At 44.1% G+C, this 24,045-nt stretch overlaps 1 protein-coding gene and 1 pseudogene across 3 annotated transcripts in view; both read right to left on the bottom strand.

The window, feature by feature from the left end:
- pex5la (peroxisomal biogenesis factor 5-like a) overlaps positions 1-24,045 on the bottom strand; it is a 78,431-nt gene that overhangs the window by 5,998 nt on the left and 48,388 nt on the right. For 2 of the 3 annotated variants that reach the window (XM_052074167.1, XM_052074165.1), the window contains 11 exons: positions 23,451-23,648; positions 22,986-23,109; positions 22,074-22,167; positions 21,827-21,856; positions 19,021-19,116; positions 12,274-12,390; positions 10,595-10,738; positions 8,916-8,986; positions 7,422-7,640; positions 6,353-6,518; positions 1,337-1,494 (listed from right to left, as the gene is read on the bottom strand). In XM_052074167.1, coding sequence (XP_051930127.1) covers positions 1,337-1,494; positions 6,353-6,518; positions 7,422-7,640; positions 8,916-8,986; positions 10,595-10,738; positions 12,274-12,390; positions 19,021-19,116; positions 21,827-21,856; positions 22,074-22,167; positions 22,986-23,109; positions 23,451-23,648 — 1,417 coding nt within the window. The remainder of the gene's footprint in view (positions 1-1,336; positions 1,495-6,352; positions 6,519-7,421; positions 7,641-8,915; positions 8,987-10,594; positions 10,739-12,273; positions 12,391-19,020; positions 19,117-21,826; positions 21,857-22,073; positions 22,168-22,985; positions 23,110-23,450; positions 23,649-24,045) is intronic. The other variant, XM_052074166.1, reaches the window with a different exon arrangement.
- On the bottom strand, positions 137-245 carry LOC127606609 (uncharacterized; annotated as a pseudogene).

A 24,045-nucleotide genomic window follows, 5' to 3' on the forward strand; every position in this document is an offset into this window, starting at 1 on the left:
TTTTGGAGAGGGCGTACGGAGAAATGAACATTCGATTCACAGCCAACAGCTTTTGTCGGCATTCCTCCGATCGGCATGCCAACATCTGTGGCATTGTGCCATTAGATACGACTGCACCGATTCGTGTGGCCTTTTATTGTGTGAACAATATTTGGGAGGAATAGGCATTCTGTAAAGTTTTCAACTAGCAATAATCGCGCCTCGGATAAACCTCATAGGCTACGATACTGCCACTACGCAAAGTAAACAGGGACACGTTTTTGATTTTCGAATGTAAAACATGATGGTGGAAACATCAAGTATGGCATTTGTACTTTGGATCAGCATATTTTTCACCAAACTGAAAGTCTGCAAAATGTCCCCACTGCCTCTTGTCAACTTGCAAATCATCATTCGATTTTTGGGAGATTATGCTTTAATTTCTCCAATTCCTTTTTTTTAAGGGCCAATCATAGCACCACACAGCTCAAATTTGAATGGAAACTGTTTCATAGCCGGTTAAGATTGTGAGACCTAAATGCGTTTTGTTTCCTTCGTTAAAACTAGATGAGGAACTTCGTTAAAGCTAACATAAAACAGCAAAAGTCTTATTTCATGGTCCCCCTGAATCCCGATGCTTCCCTGATGACTTCGTTGCTGGGGTTTGGTTACTTGGGTGAGCAATGACATCCCTCGGCATGACAGAGATGCCTCGGCATCATAGATGTCTGACTCATTGGCATTTGTGGTGTAGCTGGGAGATCTTTCGTCCACTTTTTAACAGCACATTTTGAGCATGATGTCTCTGATCCACTGGTTAAAGGACACTTTGATTCTCTCCTCTTTCATCTCAAACCGCTTCAAATAACAAAGCGTGTGACGGAAAAGTGGTTAGGACTGCACGACTGTCCGTGTTTTATGTTATGTGTTGTGTTTATTATTTTACTTTATGTTAACTGTTTTGTAAAGCGCTTTGTTACAGCTGCCGCTGTTGTGAAAGCGCTATATAAATCAGCATGTATTGTATTGTACTTCATTATCTCTCTCTAGCTGTTCATGTGAGGGCTTCAAAAATACAACAGTCTCTAAATAGACACTGCATCTGCTCACAAATATTCGTTAAAACCATGCTGGCGTTTGTTTGTATTGTTCTGTTGGATTCGGCGTGGTCACTCCCGAGTCTGTGATATGTGTTCTTTATAAGGACAAGGCGGACCGGAGCATTTTATTACTTTTGTCGGATTTGTCTGGCAGGGGCGACGACTCGCGTAATGCTCCAAGGATTCAACTTTCTCTCACTCAAGCTTTTTTTTTCTTCCTCCCTAATTCCAGCCCCGAAGCTATTGCACTCATTCACCTGTGTGCTCCGAGGTTAATGCAGCTGATTCCCAGGTTGTAGCGGGACCTGATAAACCCCGGCTGCAGCTCCAAAGCTCGCGTGTACGCCTCCACGGCCTCCTGGCTCCGGTCTCCGTTTGCCAGAGTGGCCCCCAGCCGGTTCCACAGCAAGTAATCCTGGGTGGAATATAGATCTTTTTAAGTCCTGACAGCGGAATGATCTGCTTTGGAACAAAACAAGCAGCCTGATTTTTGCTGTGAGAAAGTGACAAAAATGTCAGCGTCAGCTCCTTGCTAAACTAACAAGGGTAATTTAGGACAAGCTCAGTTACATCACTCAAGGTGTCCTTGTGCTTTGTTTGCCACCTGCCGGTGCCTGCGCACGTACACGCACGTACACACACACACACACACACACACACACACACACACACACACACACACACACACACACACACACACACACACACACACACACACACACACACACACACACACACACACACACACACACACACACACAGACAGAGGTCATGGTCAACGACAGTACAGAGGCCTTTTATCTAAGGTTGAGCCTTGCGGTGGGGATATAATTATCTTCCCTTGTGTTCAGAGCTAGTTTTGCAGCAGGGGGCAGATATTACCAAGTCAAATGTGGGAGGGTGGATTTAACGGTGAGTAATGTTCATGCCGACTTGGGACGTGGTGGGGGAGGACAGACGGTCATTTGCATCAAGGGGATGCGGGCACATTTTGATGCTTTTGTGGTGTTTTGTGTGAATGAGCGCCGAGCACCTCTGCAACTTTCCGCTCACACTTCTTTTGGCTTGGGCTTTCGACTGAAGTCTCGGGATTAGCCAGTCACCTTTACAGTTCCAATGAGTTAAACCTTCTTTGAACTTTGAAACTTCGCAAGTCCAGTTGTTGAGCGCTGCAGCACTTTTTGCACAACATGCTGTTTTCTAACACGGACCTGAATGGCAAAATGTTGTTTAAAAAGGTCGCAAGCACATTTCCTTGCCCTGTGTAAGCTTTTGTGATGTGCAATCGCATTGAAGGAAGAAACATGCAGACGTGCAATTGTTTCATGTGCCCTGATGCATAGATATCATGCTGTAAGATAAGGATGTAAGACTCGGGGCTGCTACATTTATTTTTTTCCGTGTTTAGAATTACTGTAACGTCCATGCAAATTTTGTATGAGCCCATCTAGGGCATTTTGCACAAAGCCAGTGTTTTACAGTAAACTTCAACTGTTGAAAGACACCCATCCATCCATCCATCCATCTTCTACCGCTTATCCGGGGCCGGGTCGCGGGGGCAACAGCTTTAGCAGGGAAGCCCAGACTTCCCTCTCCCTAGCTACTTCTTCCAGCTCTCCCCGGGGGATCCCGAGGCGTTCCCAGGCCAGCTGGGTGACATAGTCTCTCCAGCGTGTCCTGGGTCTTCCTCGGGGCCTCCTCCCGGTGGGACATGCCCGGAACACCTCACCAGGGAGGCGTTCAGGAGGCATCCGAATCAGATGCCCAAGCCACCTCATCTGGCTCCTCTCGATGTGGAGGAGAAGCGGCTCGACTCGGAGCCCCTCCCGGATGACCGAGCTTCTCACCTTATCTCTAAGGGAGAGCCCGGACACCCTGCGGAGAAAACTCATTTCGGCCGCTTGTATCCGGGATCTCGTTCTTTCGGTCACGACCCATAGCTCGTGACCATAGATGAGGGTTGGAACGTAGATCGACCGGTAAATTGAGAGCTTCGCCCTTTGGCTCAGCTCCTTCTTCACCACGACAGACCGATACAACGTCCGCATCACAGCAGACGCTGCACCGATCCGCCTGTCGATCTCTCGCTCCCTCCTGCCCTCACTCGTGAACAAGACCCCAAGATACTTAAACTCCTCCACTTGGGGCAAGATCTCCCCCCCGACCTGGAGGGGGCACTCCACCCTTTTCCGACTGAGGACCATGGTTTCAGATTTGGAGGTGCTGATTTTCATCCCAACCGCTTCACACTCGGCTGCGAAACGCTCCAGTGAGAGTTGGAGAGCCCTGTTTGAAGGAGCCAACAGCACCACATCATCTGCAAAAAGCAGGGATGCAATACTGAGGCCACCAAAACGGACCCCCTCTACGCTTCGGCTGCGCCTAGAGATTCTGTCCATAAAGGTTATGAACAGAATCGGTGACAAAGGGCAGCCTTGGCGGAGTCCTACCCTCACTGGAAACGATTCCGACTTACTGCCGGCAATGCGGACCAAACTCTGACATCGGTGGTATAGTGACCGAACAGCCCGTATCAGGGGGTTCGGTACTCCATACCCACGAAGCACCCCCCACAGAACTCCCCGAGGGACACGGTCAAACGCCTTCTCCAAGTCCACAAAACACGTGTAGACTGGTTGGGCGAATTCCCACATACCCTCGAGAACCCTGCTAAGGGTGTAGAGCTGGTCCACTGTTCCACGGCCGGGACGAAAACCACACTGCTCCTCCTCAATCTGAGGCTCGACTTCCTGACGGACCCTCCTCGCCAGCACCCCTGAATAGACCTTACCAGGGAGGCTGAGGAGTGTGATCCCTCTGTAGTTGGAACACACCCTCCGGTCCCCCTTTTTAAAAAGAGGGACTACCACCCCGGTCTGCCAATCCAGAGACACTCTCCCCGTTGACCACGCGATGTTGCAGAGGCGTGTCAACCAGGACAGCCCCACAACATCCAGAACCTTGAGGAACTCTGGGCGGATCTCATCCACCCCTGGGGCCTTGCCACCGAGGAGCTTTTTAACCACATCGGTGACTTCAACCACAGAGATAGGAGAGCCCACCTCAGAGTCCCCAGGCTCTGCTTCCTCCAAGGAAGGCATGTTGGTGGAGTTGAGGAGGTCTTCGAAGTACTCTGCCCACCGGTTCACAACGTCCCGAGTCGAAGTCAGCAGCGCCCCATCCCCACTGTACACAGTGTTCGTGGTGCACTGCTTCCCCCTCCTGAGACGTCGGATGGTGGACCAGAATTTCCTCGAAGCCGTCCGGAAGTCGGCTTCCATGGCCTCACCGAACTCTTCCCATGCTCAGGTTTTTGCCTCGGCGACCACCGAAGCTGCGTTCCGCTTGGCCAGTCGGTACCAGTCAGCTGCCTCTGGGGTCCCACAGGCCATAAAGGCTCGATAGGACTCCTTCTTCAGCTTGACGGCATCCCTTACTGCTGGTGTCCACCAGCGAGTACGAGGGTTGCCGCCACGACAGGCACCAACCACCTTACGGCCACAACTCAACAATAGAGGCACGGAATATGTCCCCCGTCTCCCCCGGAACATGGGAAAAGCTCTGTCGGAGGTGGGAGTTGAAACTCCTTCTGACAGGGGATTCCGCCAGACGCTCCCAACAAACCCTCACAATACGTTTGGGTCTGCCAGGACGGACCGGCATCTTCCCCCACCATCGGAGCCTACTCACCACCAGGTGGTGATCAGTTGACAGCTCCGCCCCTCTCTTCACCCGAGTGTCCAGAACATGCGGCCGCAAATCCGATGACACGACCACAAGGTCGATCATCGAACTACGGCCTAGGGTGTCCTGGTGCCAAGTGCACACGTGGACACCCTTATGTTTGAACAAGGTGTTCGTTATGGACAGTCCGTGACGAGCACAGAAGTCCAATAACAAAACACCACTCGAGTTCTGATCGGGGGGGCCGTTCCTCCCAATCACGCCCCTCCAGGTCTCACTGTCATTGCCCACGTGAGCATTGAAGTCCCCCAGTAGAACAAGGGAGTCCCCAGCAGGAGTACTCTCCAGCACACCCTCCAAGGACTCCAAAAAGGGTGGGTATGCTGAGCTGCTGTTTGGTGCATATGCACAAACAACAGTCAGGACCCGTCCCCCCACCCGCAGGCGGAGGGATGCAACCCTCTCGTCCACCGGTGTGAACCCCAATGTACAGGCACTGAGCCGGTTGGGCAATAAGTATGCCCACACCTGCTCTGCGCCTCTCACCGTGAGCAACTCCAGAGTGAAAGAGAGTCCAACCCCTGTCGAGAGGACTGGTACCAGAACCTAGGCTGTGTGTGGAGGCAAGTCCGACTATATCCAGTCGGAACTTCTCTGCCTCACACACCAGTTCGGGCTCCTTCCCTGCCAGAGAGGTGACATTCCATGTCCCAAGAGCTAGCTTCTGCAGCCGAGGATCGGACCGCCAGGGTCCCCGCCTTTGGCTGCCGCTTTCCAGCTCGCATTGCACCCGACCCCTTTGACCCCTCCCACGGGTGGTGAGACCATGAGAAGGGGGACCCACGTTGCCTCTTCGGGCTGAGCCCGGCCGGGCCCCATGGGTGTAGGCCCGGCCACCAGGCGCTCGCCAACGAGCCCCACCTCCAGGCCTGGCTCCAGAGGGGGGCCCCGGTGACCCGCGTCCGGGCAAGGGAAACTGGATACCATCGATTTTATTTGTCATTAAGGGGCTTTGTGAGCAATTATTCTTTTTTTTGCCTCTTGGCTGAGTTGCTCGTTCTCTGTTGAACTTCACACAGCCACTTGACAAAGAGAGGATTTGTACCGTTTTTGACAGGGAGGTATCTTGGCACTGTTTTGGTACTGTTATGATCACATGACAGAATCGACTGGAACATGAACCATTTCTGAAGATGCCATCTTTTCATAACAAAAGATCTTTAGTCATGGATAGTGAAGTTATTTACTTACCACATGTAGTAAGTGTGCACATCTTAACCCATTTGAGAGACTGTTTCTATGTTTCTTTTACCTTGATGGTAAAAAGCTATGCGTCTATTTTAGGTTGGCATATCATTGTGTCAGTGGACCATCGAACCGGTGACAAATCGGGACACGGCATCTCATAGAGGGATGGCGTGCTTTGTATATTCACACAAAATCCTCTGCCAATAAATTCGGATTGTTACTTAAGCGAGCCTGATGAATGTTCGCTACTCGTTATAACCAAAGCTTAGCCATGCAGATGAATCTACAGTCTAATGTTTTTTTTCCTCAAGCAAATAAGCGAGCGTGTGGAGCTGCAATACCTCGGGCCGCACCGACAAGGCGGTGTTGAAAGCATCCACCGCTTTGTTGAACTCGCCGCTGAGGTTGTAGAGCACTCCGAGACCCGTCTGCAAGTCTGGGTCAACGGTGTCCGAGTTGTGCTGGACTGCTTCCAGGAAGAGTTCCTTGATCTCGGGTAACATGGAGCTGGGGACATGTTCAGATGAGGATTAGGGTGTTGTTTTCCCCATTGAATGTCTTTTTTTTTTCTTTCCACCCACCGTCAGGTCCGGCATTACAAATGCATGGAAGATGGTGGTAAAATATAGAGTGGATAATTGCAGAGAGCAGGAAACCAGCAGGGTTAAAAAAAAAAAAAGGAAGATAGAGGGCAGTAGGAGAAAGAAGAGAATAGGGAAGATCCGGCATGGATTAGTGGGAATATCACTGTAATTAGGATGTACCTGCATCTCTTCACTCTGACTAGACGATTAATGATTTGATAGAGTGCCGCTTTTTCTCGGGAGAAGAATTAAGCCTTCTCTATCTGATGTTCAAAGCTTAAAACCTTCTTTTTAAAAGCTTAAGATAGAAGCGTCTCTCCTTAAAGCGGGGCTTCAGAGTGGCTTGGCGAAGAGGGCACCGTTGTCAAGATAGCAAAAGAATGAAAGCGCCAGCCGTGGTTCACAGAGCTCGCTCGTTCTAGTGCTTTGACGCACTTCACGGATGTCGGGAGTAAAACAAATGAGCTTGGTGAACACATGATATAATGCAGGGGTGTCAAACTCATTTTTGGCCCGGGCCACATTTTAGTTGCCGTTTCAACTATTGTTTAAGTTACTATCATGAGGGGTTAGGTAACAAGAAAATACTTGGAATATATCTCTTATTTATTACATATGATCATTTTAAATTTTTGGTAGACATTTTAGAAAGGATCCTGGAGGTTGACATGTTTGAGCTGCTTTCGCGGGCCACATGATATGACGTGGCGGACCAGATCTGGCCACCGGGCCTTGTGTTTGACACCTGTGATATATTGTATAATGTGGAGAAAAAAAATGGAGAGACCTACCCTAAAAAAAAAAAAGCCACCATTTTGTTGAATACCTTTCATGCCTGCCACTGTTTGGTGCGTGGGACATCCTGCGCTGGGAGTTTGGGGATCCCACAAGATGGTTTTTGCCCTTCAGGAGCTGTTTGTATTTCGGATTGTGTCGAAGCCAGCGCAGCAGAGCCTCGCAGGCTTCGTAACGCATCCCCGTGTTGGTCAGGCTCACCGCCAAGGCCATGAGGGCCGGGAGGTTGTTCGGGTGTAGCTCCAAACATCTGAAAGAAGATGGGAGCGGCTGAGGTTGCGTGCGGTAATTTATCATTCTCGGATAAAAGTGCTTAGAAAGTGTTTTTGTTTCTGATGCGGTAAAATAGATGAAGCAGAGTTGTTTTGGACGAATGTCGTGGATTTGTTTAAAAAGCAAGAGAGGGGCCAAAAATAAGATTTAGCAAGATAAACACATGTGCCAAACTCTTAATCTCTGTTAATCTCAAATAAATTATTTCACCCCGGAGTATTGAAGGTGAGGGTTACATAAAGTTAAAGTCAGAACACTCAAATCCCTAGCGCATGCAAAAATGATCCCTCTTCTTTTTTCATCATGCCGAAACAAAGGCAACAGCTTTGAAGTCCAAAGCAAATGTTCTATTTAAAAATGTACAGACACAAACGGAATAATAACACGATGCGTACCACCCAAAGTGTTGCCAGTGTGGCTCCAACAGGACTAAAGCCAGGTAAACTATCTCATCTCACTTCATAACCAAAACATTGTGCACACAGATGGCAGCTGTTACATAACAACAACACAATGTGGATTGAAGCGCCTCATATTTGACTGGTAACTGTCTGCAGGATTAAGTGCAAAAATGGTCTCTCGAGTAATCGCATTTGCTTGGAAAAGCAAAGATTAATTTATTTTCCCGTGCATTCAATTGCACAGAAAAGTCGACACCGTCATTCTTTCAATTGTTCAATTCTTGTTGATTTCTGTGGATTGCAGAGTCATTTCTGCTTACAAAACTACAAATTGGTGGTCCACACTGCTCCTTTAGATTTGGCTTGTGTGGAAAAGATCACATTTTACGTGTGTATGTGTGTGTGTATATATATATCACTGTAATTGCATTCAATACAATTCATAGATGTTATTATTCACACATGGACAGCATCATAGAGTAATAATGGTCAGAAGGCTTTTGAATTGAACAGCAGTCATATCCCCGAAGAGCTTGCGTTATGTGAAGACTTTGGGATTCCTATACATTCTCCTGGCATGTGATCACGCCACAATGTTGCATACATGAATGTACCCTTTAGTTCTCCATAATGGGCGTTTCAATTAAAAAAAAAAAAATCATGTTCACTTTACATGAATTGTAATATTATTTAATAATATTCCTCAAACCACAATTTTACCAATGAAGACTTTCTTCCACTCCTCTTGATGAAAAGGATATTAATGTAACTACACTTAAAGTTCAGCTAAACCTCTTTTACGTTGCTTGCCCCCGTCGGTTGTGATGTTATCAGATGAATCATTGATTTACCTCTGGAGGGACACAATTGCTGCCTGCTCATTCTCATTTTCAGCCTGGGTGGTCCCCAGCACTTGCCAAGCCTGCAGAGACGCAATAAGGAGACCATGTGAGGAGAAGCCGGACATCGGTACTTTCTTTATTTAGCCCCTGGGGGCCAATCTCCATCACAGTTCGATATACAGCGAATGGGGATTGCGCGATAGAGTCTTGGCGGCAATAAGTCTCTCTTCTTGTCATTATTTGAACCAATGGTGCTCTATCTCTCGTTGATGTTGGATGACAAACCACTTTGATTTTCTCAATATATTTTTTAACAATAACCTTTCTTCAGTACATACATACATAGTAGTACATACATGAACAACATTATAATCCATCCATTTTCTACAGTACGGGTGTCCTTGTATGTTTCAGCTCATCAGCAAGCTCTACTGGAGCCTGACAATGATCCTGATCATTTGGATCAGGTGTGCTGGAAGAGAGAAACGTGCAGGATGGTGGCCCTGGAGGACTAGAGTTTGACACCTGTATTCTCTTGAGTCCTCATTAGGGTTGTGGGTGAGCAGGAGTCTATCGCGGCAGACTTGGAGGGCGAGAGGCGGGGTGCATCCTGGACTGGTTGCCAGCCAATCGCATAAGGCACATGTAGATAAACAACCATTCACACGTGTGGATGATTTCGTCTTCAATGAGCCTCAAGTGGCTGGTTTTGGAATAGGGGAATTAAAGAAACACAGTTACACAAATCCCAGATTGAGAACATACAAACCCTGAACAGTAGAGCAATCTGAGGCTACTGTGCTAACGCCATCTTGTTGCCCCAACAATTGTCATTTGAATATTTGCAATGTGCAATACAGCAAGTTTCCCAGAGAAACACTAGAGGGCAGATTTTAAATCCATAATGTGATATAATAATATTACCCCTGTGTTTTGTCTTTGTAAAACCTCATATTAAAACCAGTTAATGTTAAAGCTAATCTCTGCGTAGGTCTTTTTTTTCTCCCGCTCTATCAATCCAAGGGGAGAAATAATTTCAGAGGTCTTCGGAGTGAAGCAAGGAGCCACAAAGCGCCCCCAGGTGGGATTTTGGAATCGTATTAGTCCCATACACTGAGGGATTATCCTTTCCCTGCAAAAATTGGCACATTTCCGTATTTTCCAAAGGATGCCAGAAGCACTTTATGCAAAGGCTTTGCTCTTTCAACCTGCAAAGAGGTCACTCCTGACTAAGAAGGGAAGAGTGGGAATAAAATGAAATGAGCGAAGATTCATCTCACTGGTCGAATGAAAATTCTCATCAAGAGTAGGAGCAAGTTGGACCTTTGTGTTACAGTAAACAATTGAAAAAGGGGGAAGAGCTTCGAGGCAATCAGCGTTCAGCCCCGTGTCCTCTGAGGACAAAATCTGCCTCGCGCAGCTGGTGGTCACTGAGGCATTTTTTCTCTCTGGTTTTCTCTCAGCACGGGTCTGCTAGGATGGAGATTTTTGTTTGCGCTTGCCACAGTCATGCTGACCCGTGCGATCAAAAAAACGTTAACGCATTTTGTAAAATGCATCTCAAGTCATATCGGTGTGGCGAACCTCATTGATTATAAGCAATTGACAGGGATCTGAACCGGCAGCGTTAGCGTGTGTGTGTGTGGGTGAGTGTATGTGTGTGCGTGCACTTTCATGAATGCATTCACCTCTGAATCATGAGGGTCCTGCAAGACAGCTGCTTCCAGCATAAGCACCGCATTTGGCAAGTCTCCTTCCCGAGACTTCTTCAGCCCCTCCTCAAAGGCATTAGGCAAGTCCTTATAGGGATTATCTGTGTGGAAGTAGTAACCCTGTCAGCAAAAACAAAAACAACAACAGAAAACAAGTTCAGTGGTGACGTCAGTGCCCCTCGGATGCAAAGCTGCGGCAAGGAATCGATCGTTACCACATCACATCAACCCTGGACGGGGCTCCCTAGGGTTCCCCCCCGCCTTCCTCCCCCGCTTCTCTTTAAATGTTAAACTTTGAATTTTCGAACCGTGATTACCCCAGCGTGTTTACGGCCGTCTCGGCGCAATATGACTTTGAAAAAGCTTGCTCTACGCTGGGATCAATCGCACAGGAAGGTCAGCTCATGGGTGTATACTATGTGTTATGTATACTATACACCGCGAGATGCTCGGGTGGCCGCTGAATAAATCCCCCCCCCCCCCGCCCCCCACAACATACAGCATAATAATTGGATTCGAGGAACATGTCAACTTTCAAGTGTGTTTAACTCACAAAAATCACTGACTAACTGATGCACCGAACATTTTTTTTTTCTAAATGTAACTATCTTTCTATGTATGTACTGTATTATCTGCTTCCCCGTGTTTTTGGTTCCTGTTTCCACTTAGCCCAAGCTTTCATCGTGACGCATGCGGCATCAATTTTGACTTCACTGTAACAAAAACCTTTTTTCACCCTGTGAATGGCTGCAAAATATTCTGAAGGACAACAAGAGGTGATGTTTGCAACTGACGCAGCAATGCTCTGCATCTGTTATTTTCTCTACCCCGTCTATTTTTCTGCTCAGCATCAAGGCTTCAATGTTCACTCGTGAGTGGAGGAAAGTACACACAGGTCAAAAATGATTTCTTCTAAGCGTTTAGGAATGGCGGTTTTGGACACAGCAAACAATTTTTACACAATGACAATCCTGCGTCTGTGCTCTTAAAATCTGATAACCAAATTAAAGGTGTGAGGGTACTGGATGAATTGAAAGTTGTTGCGATTAAAAACATTTTCTTTTTAAATTTAAGTAGTCCTATCACACCTTTAACTATACAGATGCTATTTTTAAGTAACATTAACATTCCTAATTGTCCTAGTATAATCAAGTGAAAAAAGAAGTTAACTACTGTATATTAAATACAGTACAACTACATTAAAGCACTGTGAGACAATGAGAAACAAAACACGTGTATTTAATGAGAGCCTCGTGAGATTTGCTAAATTTAAACATGATAGAAGGAACTTTTGAGAAGGGATTTTTGAACATTCTTTTGAATAGCATTGATTCATTCTTGTTTATAAAATTGTGACAGGTAATATTTTCAGCTTCAAATAATCGTACTTCCATTTCCATGGCAACCTCAGATTAACCATTTCAATGTTTTAGCAGACATGACCAATTTGTGACTTCATCTCGGGTTTCTTTTTGATTTTATGCATTTCAAAAGTTAGCCTAGAGATAAATGAAGAACAGATGTTCAAAATAAATAACAACAAACAATAGAATGTAATATTTCCTATGACTATTAATTCTAAACATACATTCATTGAATGTGCTTTGGTCCCCGCGTAATGAAAAATGTTTTTTGAATGCGCAGACAATAATGACCTTCTCATGAGGAGAGACCGTAGAGGGAATCTGGGCTTGCTCATTCTCCGTCAGCCAGTTTCGCCGAGCCAGTTCCTCCCACTCTGCCTGCATCTTATCCCAGAACTCCGTATCCGACTACAGGCAACAGCGAAGAAGAAGGGATGGGAGGCCAGCATGAAGCAGAGGGGGGAGGAGTCAAGAAATGCAGAGACACAGAGGTGAAAGAATGACTCGTGCGCATCTGACAAGATTTCATGTGGAATCTCTTTTTGTGTATCTTTCTTCATTTTCATATTTCAAATGTGAAAAGCATACAACACCTTCGTGTCTCTAATTTATGTGAACGTTCATCCATTCATCACAGTGTCCGTGGTTCTCGGCCACGCTGGTGTGAACAATCAAAGCTGAACAACTGCGCTTCTTTCACTTATGGACTCCTCCATTGTTCGAAAAAACACAAGTTGAAAGACGGGGGCGACGTCTTTTCAAGCAAGTGTGGCTACTGACAAGCTAGACGGGATCACGGCCGAGAGCCGCAGTCAAAGAGTGCCAACGTGTCATAAGGTCTTCTCATCTCTTCTCTTCAGAGGCTGCTCAATGACATAGGAGCCATTGTGGCTCCTGACAAGCAGTCACAGTAGGTAATTGGCGGCTGCTGACGCTCCAAGCCAAATTGCCCCAAGGTGTCTTTTCACATATCACATCAAATGTGATCTTATTGAAGCAATACCCTGTGGATATTCTATTCCCTACAAATTAAAACAGTTCTTCAGTGTGTTATTGAAATGTCGGTGGCATGCTTCACTTGCCTGGACACTTTTCATCTTTTCGTTTTTTTTAAATAAGCCTCGTGAAATCGGCCCGTTTTGATGCGGTTTTCACAAACCAAGGCTCGGTCCAAAAGGGACCAAGCCAATGCTGGATTATTTCTATCCAGTGTTGAATTAACACCAACAGATTTGCAGTGTGACCAGGAATCAAACCCACGCTGTCTGAATCAATGGCAGCAGCGTGTACAACCACAGCATCGGAGCCACGAGCATACAGTCTCACGTTATACAAACAATCTCCTTAAACTCAATGTGCTGTATGGATTATCCATCAACTCACTCCAACAAATACCTGGATGTAATCGAAAATGTTGCCATATTTCTACATTACACAAAGAGGAGTGTGGCTACCCCCCCATGTTTTTTTAAATTAAATAATGCGGTGGTTGTCAGTTTAATTATGTGGAACAAGGCGAGGTAATTTACAAGCCCTGTACCACTGAATCGAGCCGTGAGGAAGAACACTTTAATTTGGGAATGAACAGCAGGGTGCATGATCGGTATAAAAATGAATGGGCGACTCCATGGATGCTTGTTCAAAACACCGAAAATGATGCCCATGTCAACAGAGCTGATGCAAAGCCAACCAAATGTTTGCCTCAAGGATAATTTGAGCGAACATTCATGACTCGACATGAAGGAATAGGGTGTCCAGTCTCTCTCTCATAGGTGTAAATGTTGATCCTTCAAATAAAATAAGAAATAAGAAAATATTTGGACATGTGAGCAGTATGCATTACTCATAATGTTGGTCACTAGCGTCAACATTTTGTTTAATGAACAGATATTGTGAAATCAAATGATTGCACCTTTTACGCAAAACATATTTGAACATGTATTACCGTATTTTTCGGATTATACGTCGCTCCGGATTATAAATCGTACCAGCCAAAAAATGCATAATTAAGAAGGGAAAAAACATATATAAGTCGCAAAGGAGTATAAATCGCATTTTGGGGGAAATGTATTTGATATAAATCCAACATCAAGAACATACAATTCAAAATAAAAATAAAATAGAAAACAACACGCTGAGTTAGTGTACGATATGCTAACGTTACATGACGCATAAACGACAAACTGAGAATGTGCCTGGTATGTTCAAATAACATACTAAGAGTTATTCAGATAACTCTAGCATACAGAACATGCTAACAAGTTCACCAAACCATCAATTTCACTCCAAATCACTAAATCCAATGGAATGTTCATCCTCTGTGTCACTTTAAAGCAACTCCACCAACTCCGGAGGTAGAAGATGCAGCGCTTCCTCTTCTACGTCGCTTACGTCAGACTCATTGTGGTTTTAGCAATACAGGTCTAGAGCAGGGGTGGATTTTTCACCGCCGGATATTGTCACACACTATTATGGGGTCGTGTATGTGGAAGAGCTCCATCCATCCATTTTCTCATCTCTTCAGAAGGGTTGTGGGGGAGCTGGAGCCTATCCCCGATGAATTTGGATCATCGTTATGGAGTTGTCACCAGTCAATTTGCAAGGCACTATTCTCTCTCTCTCTCTCTCACACACACACACACACACACACACACACACACACAAACGCACGCACACACACACACACACACACACACACATTTATGGACAATTTAGGTCTTACGCTCTGAAAGTGACACAAATTGGAGCTTAACCCGAATGTAAGTTAAAAAGTTAAGCAAGTATAGGAGTTCAAACTAAAATCAGGAGTGATGCCATGATGGAGAACTGTGATTAGATTTTTCTTTGGCTTTTATGAGGGTGTTTTGTGGCACAATACTGTATATAGCTAATACCTATAGTACACCACTAGGTGATGGTATCCCACTATGGTCATTCAAAACATGACAAGCATGCATTTCATTTACAGATAAAGCGCTAATGATGGCAAAGAATTAGGTCACTTTAGTTTATTTTGTTTTTTTACAACAACGAACAAAATTGTGTCTGACTGGACATCCCATTATAACTGATTATAAAAGGTACATGCTGGAGAAAATCTTTTGACGTTTTTTTTCCACTTGCTCATTGACAATACATCTAAGACCTAAGGGCGGCTGAGAGCCACATTGATCTCGGAACATTCCGTTATTAAATGGATCACCACCTCATTGGTTCGCTAGAGGTTCTACCATATAAGCTCGGCGAGCACGTCTTGGGAGACAACTAAGGAATGAAGAGGGTTATCCATCTTGGCCCCTACATCACAAAAAGTTGAATTACTTATCAGTGACACACGCCTCTCCAGAGCTTGCCTGGCCTTTCGCTGCTAACAAGCCCCCTACAGCTCTGCACTGCTCTACACGGCCAGTCCTTGGTCAGACGGCTCAAAATAGCAAGCCGGAGACCCGTTAATGGAATAACACGCATTTATCGGACAAAGTGCCCCGGTTGTATTTTGCTAGACAATGCAATTACCCATGATGTGAATGTCTGAAATAACACACACTTCAGCTCATGCAGTTTTCTGCTCTGTCGGCAAAAATAAAAGGCCAGTTTCTAGGGCAGCAACTACTGTCAGGTACTTTTTCAGCAAAGATTGATGTGAGCATATGCAATTGATTTACAGCTAGAAATTAGACAAAGAGTGGAATGAGATGCAGACATAAAAACAAAAAATAATAATTTAAATGAGATCTGGTGTTTGAATCTTGGCCCAGGCCTTTCTGTGTGGAGTTTATTCAGATTAAATCCATTTCTATTACTTCCTATGAGGAAAAATAATTTCAAATTAGAGCCACTTGGAAAGTCAACCAGCGCCATGGATTTTTTTCAATTTGGAAGCTTCTACTGTTTTTTTTGGTGTGTTTTTTTTAAAGCAACATTACTGTTCAAAATTAGGCACACAGTCAGAACTATAATTTTGATATAAATCGGTCCACGGATTACTGCAGTAAATATTCCATGTTGCAATAAAAATTAAGAATATCGTGACCATATCTCAGACAGGTTTAACTGTCTTGGAGGCTTAAATTTGTGGCTCAGTCAAATGACTTTTGGCTATTACTGAGATAGTAGTCTAATATTCATTCTGGCAGAATAGAATCAACTTTTATTGCGTACAAAATTCTAAAATGTCCCAAACTTTTCAGAGGGGAAGATAATGGAAAAAGGAACAAGTCATTCCTATTTGGGAGTGCACGGAAAATGACGGCCTTTTTGCACAAGTACTAACCACCAAACTACTGTCAGTCATTTTGGCCAACATAATGCATTTTCTTGCATTATGTTGAACTGATAATGTTTTCGTCCAAACAGAAGGAGCCCAGTTAAGAGGGTAAATGCATTATTTATTTGCGCTCCCCATTTGGATGTGCATTGAGAGCATTATCTGGCAAACAACACGCATCAAAACAAGAGGGCCGATGTTGCAGGTGATAATATGCAATAATAAGAGTGCACACATCCCGCTGTCGCTTTAATCAAGGAAATGCTACGCTGCAGCAATTTAGGCTATGCTTTATTTCCACTCGGGGACTCCTATTTCTTATGCATCGCAGCCAAAACAAGTCACATTTTACCCTACATTATCCAAGTGAAGCATAACAGTACCGTATGCCCAGAGTAGTTGAAACTGTCCTAATGTAGCATGAAGAGTCACTAACCCACCGAGAAAAATTGTCATCACCCAGCCATCTTATATTAATTTAAAGCCATTTCTCCATTCCTCATTTCAAGCTCCTCTTCTTATCTGTAAAGCCATAAAAAGAGGCATTCACTGTCATCAATTGCAATTTTGTAAAATGAATGAAATTTGGAAGCGCTTTCATATCTACTCCCTCAGAGGGTTCTATTTTTCTGAAGCATTGTTTGATTCATCAAATCGAATAAAAGGAAGCCTACCTTCTGAAGTGACATGCTCCCTGTAGATAAAAGACCTTGGACAAGCCCCGAATCATTCATGCCGTGGCCAGATTTGTGTAAAAAACGGAACTTTTTATTTGATGAATGAGTAACTCTTAGTGGGAAATTACACAATAATGTGTTCAGTGATTGGTATTAATCAAAGTAACAACTTTGACACTGTAAAAAAAAAAGTATAACATGCAACTTCCTGTTTGTTTAACGGCCAGGCGTCACGGCACTCGTGTCCTTGTAATGTATATAGAGCAACTGAAATCTCCTGATTGTGGATATTGATAGAACCTGAAACCCAAATGGCTGGCCACTGGCACGAAGATTCGCCCACAGTAGAAGCCCTGTGCTAATTCCAAGCCTGGAGGTAATGTTACCAATCGATGATTCATGCTCTGACGCTCATGTCTGTCGCTAAATCTTTTCTCTGAGCTGCCCTGCAGCTGATCCGAAGACAAATATTTTGAGGGCTTACCACTTCCCCAACCTGTGACATCAGTGCTAATTTTGGGATGGGATCCCCCAAGTGGGCGAGTGCACAGCTCGTCTATTGCTCCTCTCACTTTCGGATAAAATGTTCCTGTCTCTGTTCTATTATTCATCAACACAGCATATAACAGCGTCTCATCTTTGGTATATGTCAAGTAACTCAAGAGTGCGCGGTTCAATGCCGTGTTCAGGAATAAAAAAAGGATGCTTTTATTTAGCGAGAGAAGGGAAATCCTGAAAAGGATTTGTATGACTCAGATTGACATGGCCTTGTACTCGACATGGCAAAAGCCAGAATACAATGAATGGGCTAACACGCAAGAGACAAAAGTATCTTAGCTATGAATGAATTCATTCATCGGGTAGCAACTCTTGGTTGGCACATCTGCCTCACAATCGTGAGCTTTGGGTTCAAATCTCCATTTCTGCCGTCCTGTGTGGAGGTCACAATTTCTTACCGCGTTTGCTTAGTCGAGATCCTCTGGCTCCCCCCCACCCCCCCCAAAATGCTTTTTAGCTTCAATGAAGACTCCACATTGTCCATAAGAGTGGATGTGAAGGTGAACGTTTTTTTGCCCTGTGACTTACTGCCTCATACCCAAAATTAGCTGCTACATGCTACAGCTCTCCTGCGATCCTAATGAAGACAAGCGTGAAAGAAAATGGATGGAAAACCCTATTGGCTTTCTTTTTGTGAGCAAAACGAAGGCTGTGAACATTTTCTTTATGGCTCAAACGCAACTTGAACTTGAGAGTGGGGATCTGACATGGCTTCATTAGGTTTTCAAGTGTCACAGCGGGGGCCGAACAACGTGGAGATGATTCGACAAAGGCAGAAATTGGGGCTCAATTTTATGGCAAATAGGCTCCACGGGACTTCAGGTCAAAATTCACATCACGCCACTGATCGTACGGCTCAAAGTGCTGTGATGTCAGCAATGTGGTTTCCCATTTAGCTTCCCTCCTGTGAATGATACATCATGACGTCTGCTCATTGGCTATATGTGTTTTGTGCAGAACCCAATATTTAGTTCTCTGTTGGTGGTGGTGCCTCAGAGTGCTGCACCCTAGAAAAATATTACACGATAAAAATAAAAAAAATAGTTGTATGGAAAACAATCTATTGAGTGTGGTTCAATGGTATCTTACGACAATTTTGACATTTTAACGTCATGAGACTTCTCATGAAACTCTTGCTGCCCTACAAATAGTGAAAACCAGCTTCATAAAGCCACATGTTTAAGAGTATGTCCATCACAGGTTGCAGTTATTCTCCGCAAGCCTATTTAAGATAAGCGATGTTGAAAATGGACGGATGGATGACTCGAATTCTTTTCTCAACCCTGCACTGTGATTGTTTGTTTGGTGTGTCCAATAAAAACATGAAACCACAATTCCTGGGCAAGTAACAAAACAAAATTCACAAGCCCGGCCTGCCATTGTTGTTTAGTTTGGGATTTACTTGCAAATGTGTACTCTGAAAATGCATGGGCACGTCAATTATTATTATTTTTTTTTTGTCCTGTACCCAAATGGCTATAACGACACGAGTAAATAGTCTCTACCTCCCCCAAGGCCAAGCGACAGTTTGCTTACTTCCACAGCAGCCTTGGCTCGCTCAAACTCCTCTTCCAGAGACTGATGTCTGGACAGGAGGGCGCTGCCCCACCGCTGATCCTTGGTGAGACGAGCCTGTTTTATACACACACACACACACACACACACACACACACACACACACACACAGACACACACACACACACACACACACAAAATTCATAGTATGTACAGGTATGTATATGCAGAAACACAGTCCATTCATCATCCAGATATAGCCCATTGCACACACTCACTCTCTCACACACACGCACACAATCAGACAGAGGGGGACAGGCAGGGAGAGTGTGCAAGGGTCAGCCCTCTCTGCTCTCTCAGGGACGACTGAATATCTCTTCCTCAACAAAGCCCCCTGACATGCTTCAGTTCAATCACTCGTGTCAGCAGCTCGCCTCAACCCTCATCTGAACGCCCTGCTATACTCGGCCAACCTCTCTCAGGTTCAACCCTGCTTCGCCATCCACTCTTGTGTGCCCGCACATGCAATCCTACACCCCACGTTACGCTGCCGGACGCACAGGTGGAACTTTAAACATCCTGTCGTTAAATTTAAAACAGATAAGCTCGGCAAACACTTGTTTATGTCTATACACAAGTCCAGCATTGGTTCAACAATTTCACAATTAGTGAGATTTTATGCAACGACTATATAGGGTGAACATAGTATCACATTAGGTCATCAAATCTATTCCAGACACTGACTGTCAGGTTCCGCTCTGTTTTTGTTTTGTTCTCTGTGTGCTTTAGCACCAGCTGGCATGTGGGGCGTCACCCTTCAGCGGTGCACCTGTGCTTAATCAAGGAAATCAAGCGGCGGCCTACATAAGGACACTGACTTCTTAGCTCTCTTTTCGGACTATTGCTCTTGATCACTGCTTTTGCCCAAGTGCTTTGTTCTAGATCGCTCGTTCATGTAACTAGTCACTCGCCTCTTCATCGTAATTCGGGTTTGTAAGTAATTGGTAAAATGTTGGAGTTTGTCCTCAGTTTCGTTTGACTGAGCAAACTTCATTTCGTTTAATGTTTTTCTCTATCATCATTCTGTCTTTGTAATTGGCAAGCGGTTTCTGTTCTCGCTCGGTTTTTCAGGCTTTTGTTCGCCAGCGCCTTTTGTTGACTACTTTGTCGGTACCTCGCTTTTCTTGAAATAAACCTCTTTTGTTATCGCCATTTACTGTATCTGAGTCTGCGTTTGTGGGATCCACACTCCCCAAGGTCAGAGGTCAGACCATTGAGCCACTCCCGAACTAACGGGTCTATGTGGAGTTAATGGCATCTTCTGGAATGGGTTGCATAATGTCAGCATACTGCTTTTATGCTTAATTTTTGAAAAACATGAAACGCATCCATATGTGCAATTAGCCAAGGAATATTCACGCCAAAAAACGATTATGGTAACACATTTTCCATTTGGGATGAGCACAATCTTAGATTTTCAGGGGATTTTTTTTTCTTCTTACAATTCAATGGACAGATCCAAATGTAAAGAATCGGGTACAAACAGTGACACATGTACTCTATCTATCTATCTATCTATCTATCTATCTATCTATCTATCTATCTATCTATCTATCTATCTATCTATCTATCTATCTATCTATCTATCTATTTGACTGAGTTTCCAAATATAAATAAATTCCAAACTATTTCATTCTCAAAATGATGTCAATTTCCAAATAGAGCAGAGGAGAGTGCAGTGGCCTATTGGCTACTGTGAGCAAGTATGCCTCACAGTCCTCAGGCTCGAATCTCAACATCGACCTTCCTGTGTGAGGTTTGGCATGCCGGAATTGTCGACAGCTTCCTCACACTGGTTGAAAGACTCCACCCTGTCCATTAGTATGAATGTGAGTTTGAATGACTGTTTGTCTATCGACTGGCTGCTGTGTACAAGTGTACATCACCTCTCACACACTAAATGTGTAATTACTAGAATTCCAGTTTGTCAGTGTAGCTTTTCCTTTACCTACTCCAGATGAGCGATGAAGGACGTGAGTCACTAACTTTACCACTGCAAAACAGTTGAAAGCACGCAAATATGACGGCCTGTTTAAATTAAACATCATTTGACTATTCTTCTGAATTGCAGGTGGCGTGCTGTTCTCAATTTCATTTTTATAATCAAGACCTCAATATGTACTTGAGAGCTGGCAGAAAAAAAAACGAGATCATTTCTGGATTAAAAAATGACTTCATCGCTCCTGGTAACCACTGTCTGATTACTGAATATGTTGATTTTATCCAAATAATGATTTTGTAAATTCCATGAGAAACACGTCTTTACTTTTTGCATGCAGCTTGTACACATGCATTTTGGATTCCTTCCAAACAGCAGGAAACTACGCCCGTCTGTGAAATGTGCAACTCTTGAGCGCAAAAATTTGGAGATCTTGTGACTAGCATCCATCATGGACGGCTATCTTTAATACCAAATGAATTATTAATAGGGTCTGCTGAAAAGGTGATGTATTCTTAGCTAGCTCAGTGAGATCAACATTAATGGGCTCAGAGTAAGATGGCTCAATAATTCATAGGCGATTAATCTAATAGAAATAAGAGCCCTTACGCAGACCTGCACAGACATCCACCTAGCAAGAAAGCGCTTCACATTTGGACCATGTAGCATCACCAAAGACATTCTGGATTTCCCCAAAAGCACCTCTCAGCTTCAAGTCAACACGCTCGTTTTTGAAGTCAAATTTCATGACATGGTGCGATGCTGTTTTCCCGGTGCAAATGTTTAAGTCTTTCCGTATGAAATGAAAGGATGCATAGGGAGGCTTACATGTCTTCCACTAATATACTGCCTGTTGAGCTGAAATGGAAGAATTGTAGGTGTTAGGACAAATGACGGCGAAACAATCGCACACAAACTTGAAGGGTTGTCATGCAGTTTTGGTTTGCTCCAGGGTATAAATGTTTGTTAATACAACATGCAATATTTCCAAGCTGTGTCACTTTGAAAGGATGTTGACTAGAGCGTCAACAATAAAGATGATTACTGCCAATTCCTAATCACACCGAGCACTTACTTGAGATGCAAGGGCAGACTCTGGCTCCACTTTGGTGTTTGCTTCCACACAGTTCTTATTCAATTGCTCTAATTGGGTTTTACAGTCAATGGACCTAAAATAGTGCACAAAAGGGAAGAGGCTGAAATCAGTACTTGCAATCCAAGTGTTTGTTTGACATGAAAGACCATATGCAGATGACTTCAAACGTATAGATACTTACTATAAAATGCAAGACGAACTGATCTAAATACAGGGACATTGAGTATGGACAGTAAATATTTGGACATACAGTTTTTTTCAATATTTGGATGAAATTAATTTGCATTCAATAAGTGCCTGATGTCCAGAGTCCACAGATATCAACCAGTTCCTCTCTGGAGATGTTTTGTCAGGCCTTCACTTGAAGCACCCTCACTTGCTTCTTAAACTGGGGAACACATTGATTTGAAAATTACCCTAAACATGTGGCGACTTTAGGAGCCAGTATGTCAGAGGCAAGAATTAATGCTTGCTTACACTTCATTCAACTGAAAGGAGTTTTATGCCATCATGCAGTACATTTATCCCATCTGCACAATCAAAGAAAAGAAATATAACTCGAGGTCTTCTTCATGCATTTGGTATGATTTGCCGAGGACATCTCTGACATAGAGCCTAAAACGGACCCTTGAGGAACTCCTTGGGGGGACAGACTGACTTCAATGCCAGGTTCATCAAGTAGCACGAAGGAGCTTATTTTGTTTGTAACCCTCTGCACCCACAACTTGCCTACACTCTTTTGACAAGCGTTGTGGTATGCTCACGTCGTTCAAATCCGATGAAGGGCAAATGAACTCTGTAATTGTCATCATAATTCTGTGCCTAACCGTATATACAGCATGGGCCGTTTTATCCCTAAAACCACATATCAGTGCCCATGACAGTGCTTACCATAGAAATTCATTTGAGGAGTTTTTTGATGAACGCCGTCTCTCCAGTTTCCACTTTCTATTCCCGTTTCTCTCAGGGTTGGGGTTCAACTCTTCCCATTTATCCAATGGTGAATCAATGATAGCTTGACACAAAGATAAGATAAAATTACAAAAGGTTTGAATTGACATAAGAGGCGAGCAAAAGGAAGTTGTTCAAATAAGTTGGACTGTGAAACTACGAATGGTGATATAGGTCAAACAAAGTGCAAAAAAATAGACGGTTAGAACTGGGAGTGATGTAAAAATAACATCGACTGGAAGTTCAAAAAAATGTTTTTTTTCTTGAAATAACATCAGGGAAATACATGCTGCCATGAATTATTCACTTCACTGCTGTTTAACTTACTAATTAGTTCCCAGTGAACACTTAATTTCTCTGAAAGTGTTTGACTGTTTCTTCAACATGTTTGCATAACGTCCGTACCGGAGTCCAGTGATGCCCTCTCTGGTGTCCGCATGCTCTGTTCCACCTCCACCTGGATTAGGTCCGTCTCGGCAATCTTTTTCTTCTGCGGGCTGTTGTGTTTGTCGCTCCGTGACGAACCAGGACTCTTCCTGTCTTTGTTGTTTCTCTGCTCGCTTGGCTCACTGAGGTCCAGTAGGTCCAATGTGGACGACAGAACTGCCAAGACAGCACTTTTTACTGGCTCGTTCACGCTGTGTAAATCTAGATTTCTTTGGCTATTTGATCATTTGCAACCCAGCTTCAATGGGAATGTGATGCCCAGATGGGGTGAAAAAAAATCCCTTTGGCCTTAACTGCCAAATATAGACTGTGATATTTTATCCTTTTACCTTTTGTATTTGGGTTTATAAAACGTGTTCATCTCATCTGAACATTTAGTATGTGTGTGTGTGTATATATATATATATATATATATATAAGAATGGGATAATTTACCGGTACTTATTCTCCTTCATAATAAATTCCCTTTTTTTTGTTGGTCATATTCATTTGAAAAATGAGCTCTCAGATGGGAGACTTTATCCATCCATCTATTTTGTGATCCGCTCACAAG

Source organism: Hippocampus zosterae, chromosome 8 (genome assembly GCF_025434085.1).
Source record: "Hippocampus zosterae strain Florida chromosome 8, ASM2543408v3, whole genome shotgun sequence".
In the NCBI taxonomy this organism is placed as follows: domain Eukaryota; kingdom Metazoa; phylum Chordata; class Actinopteri; order Syngnathiformes; family Syngnathidae; genus Hippocampus; species Hippocampus zosterae.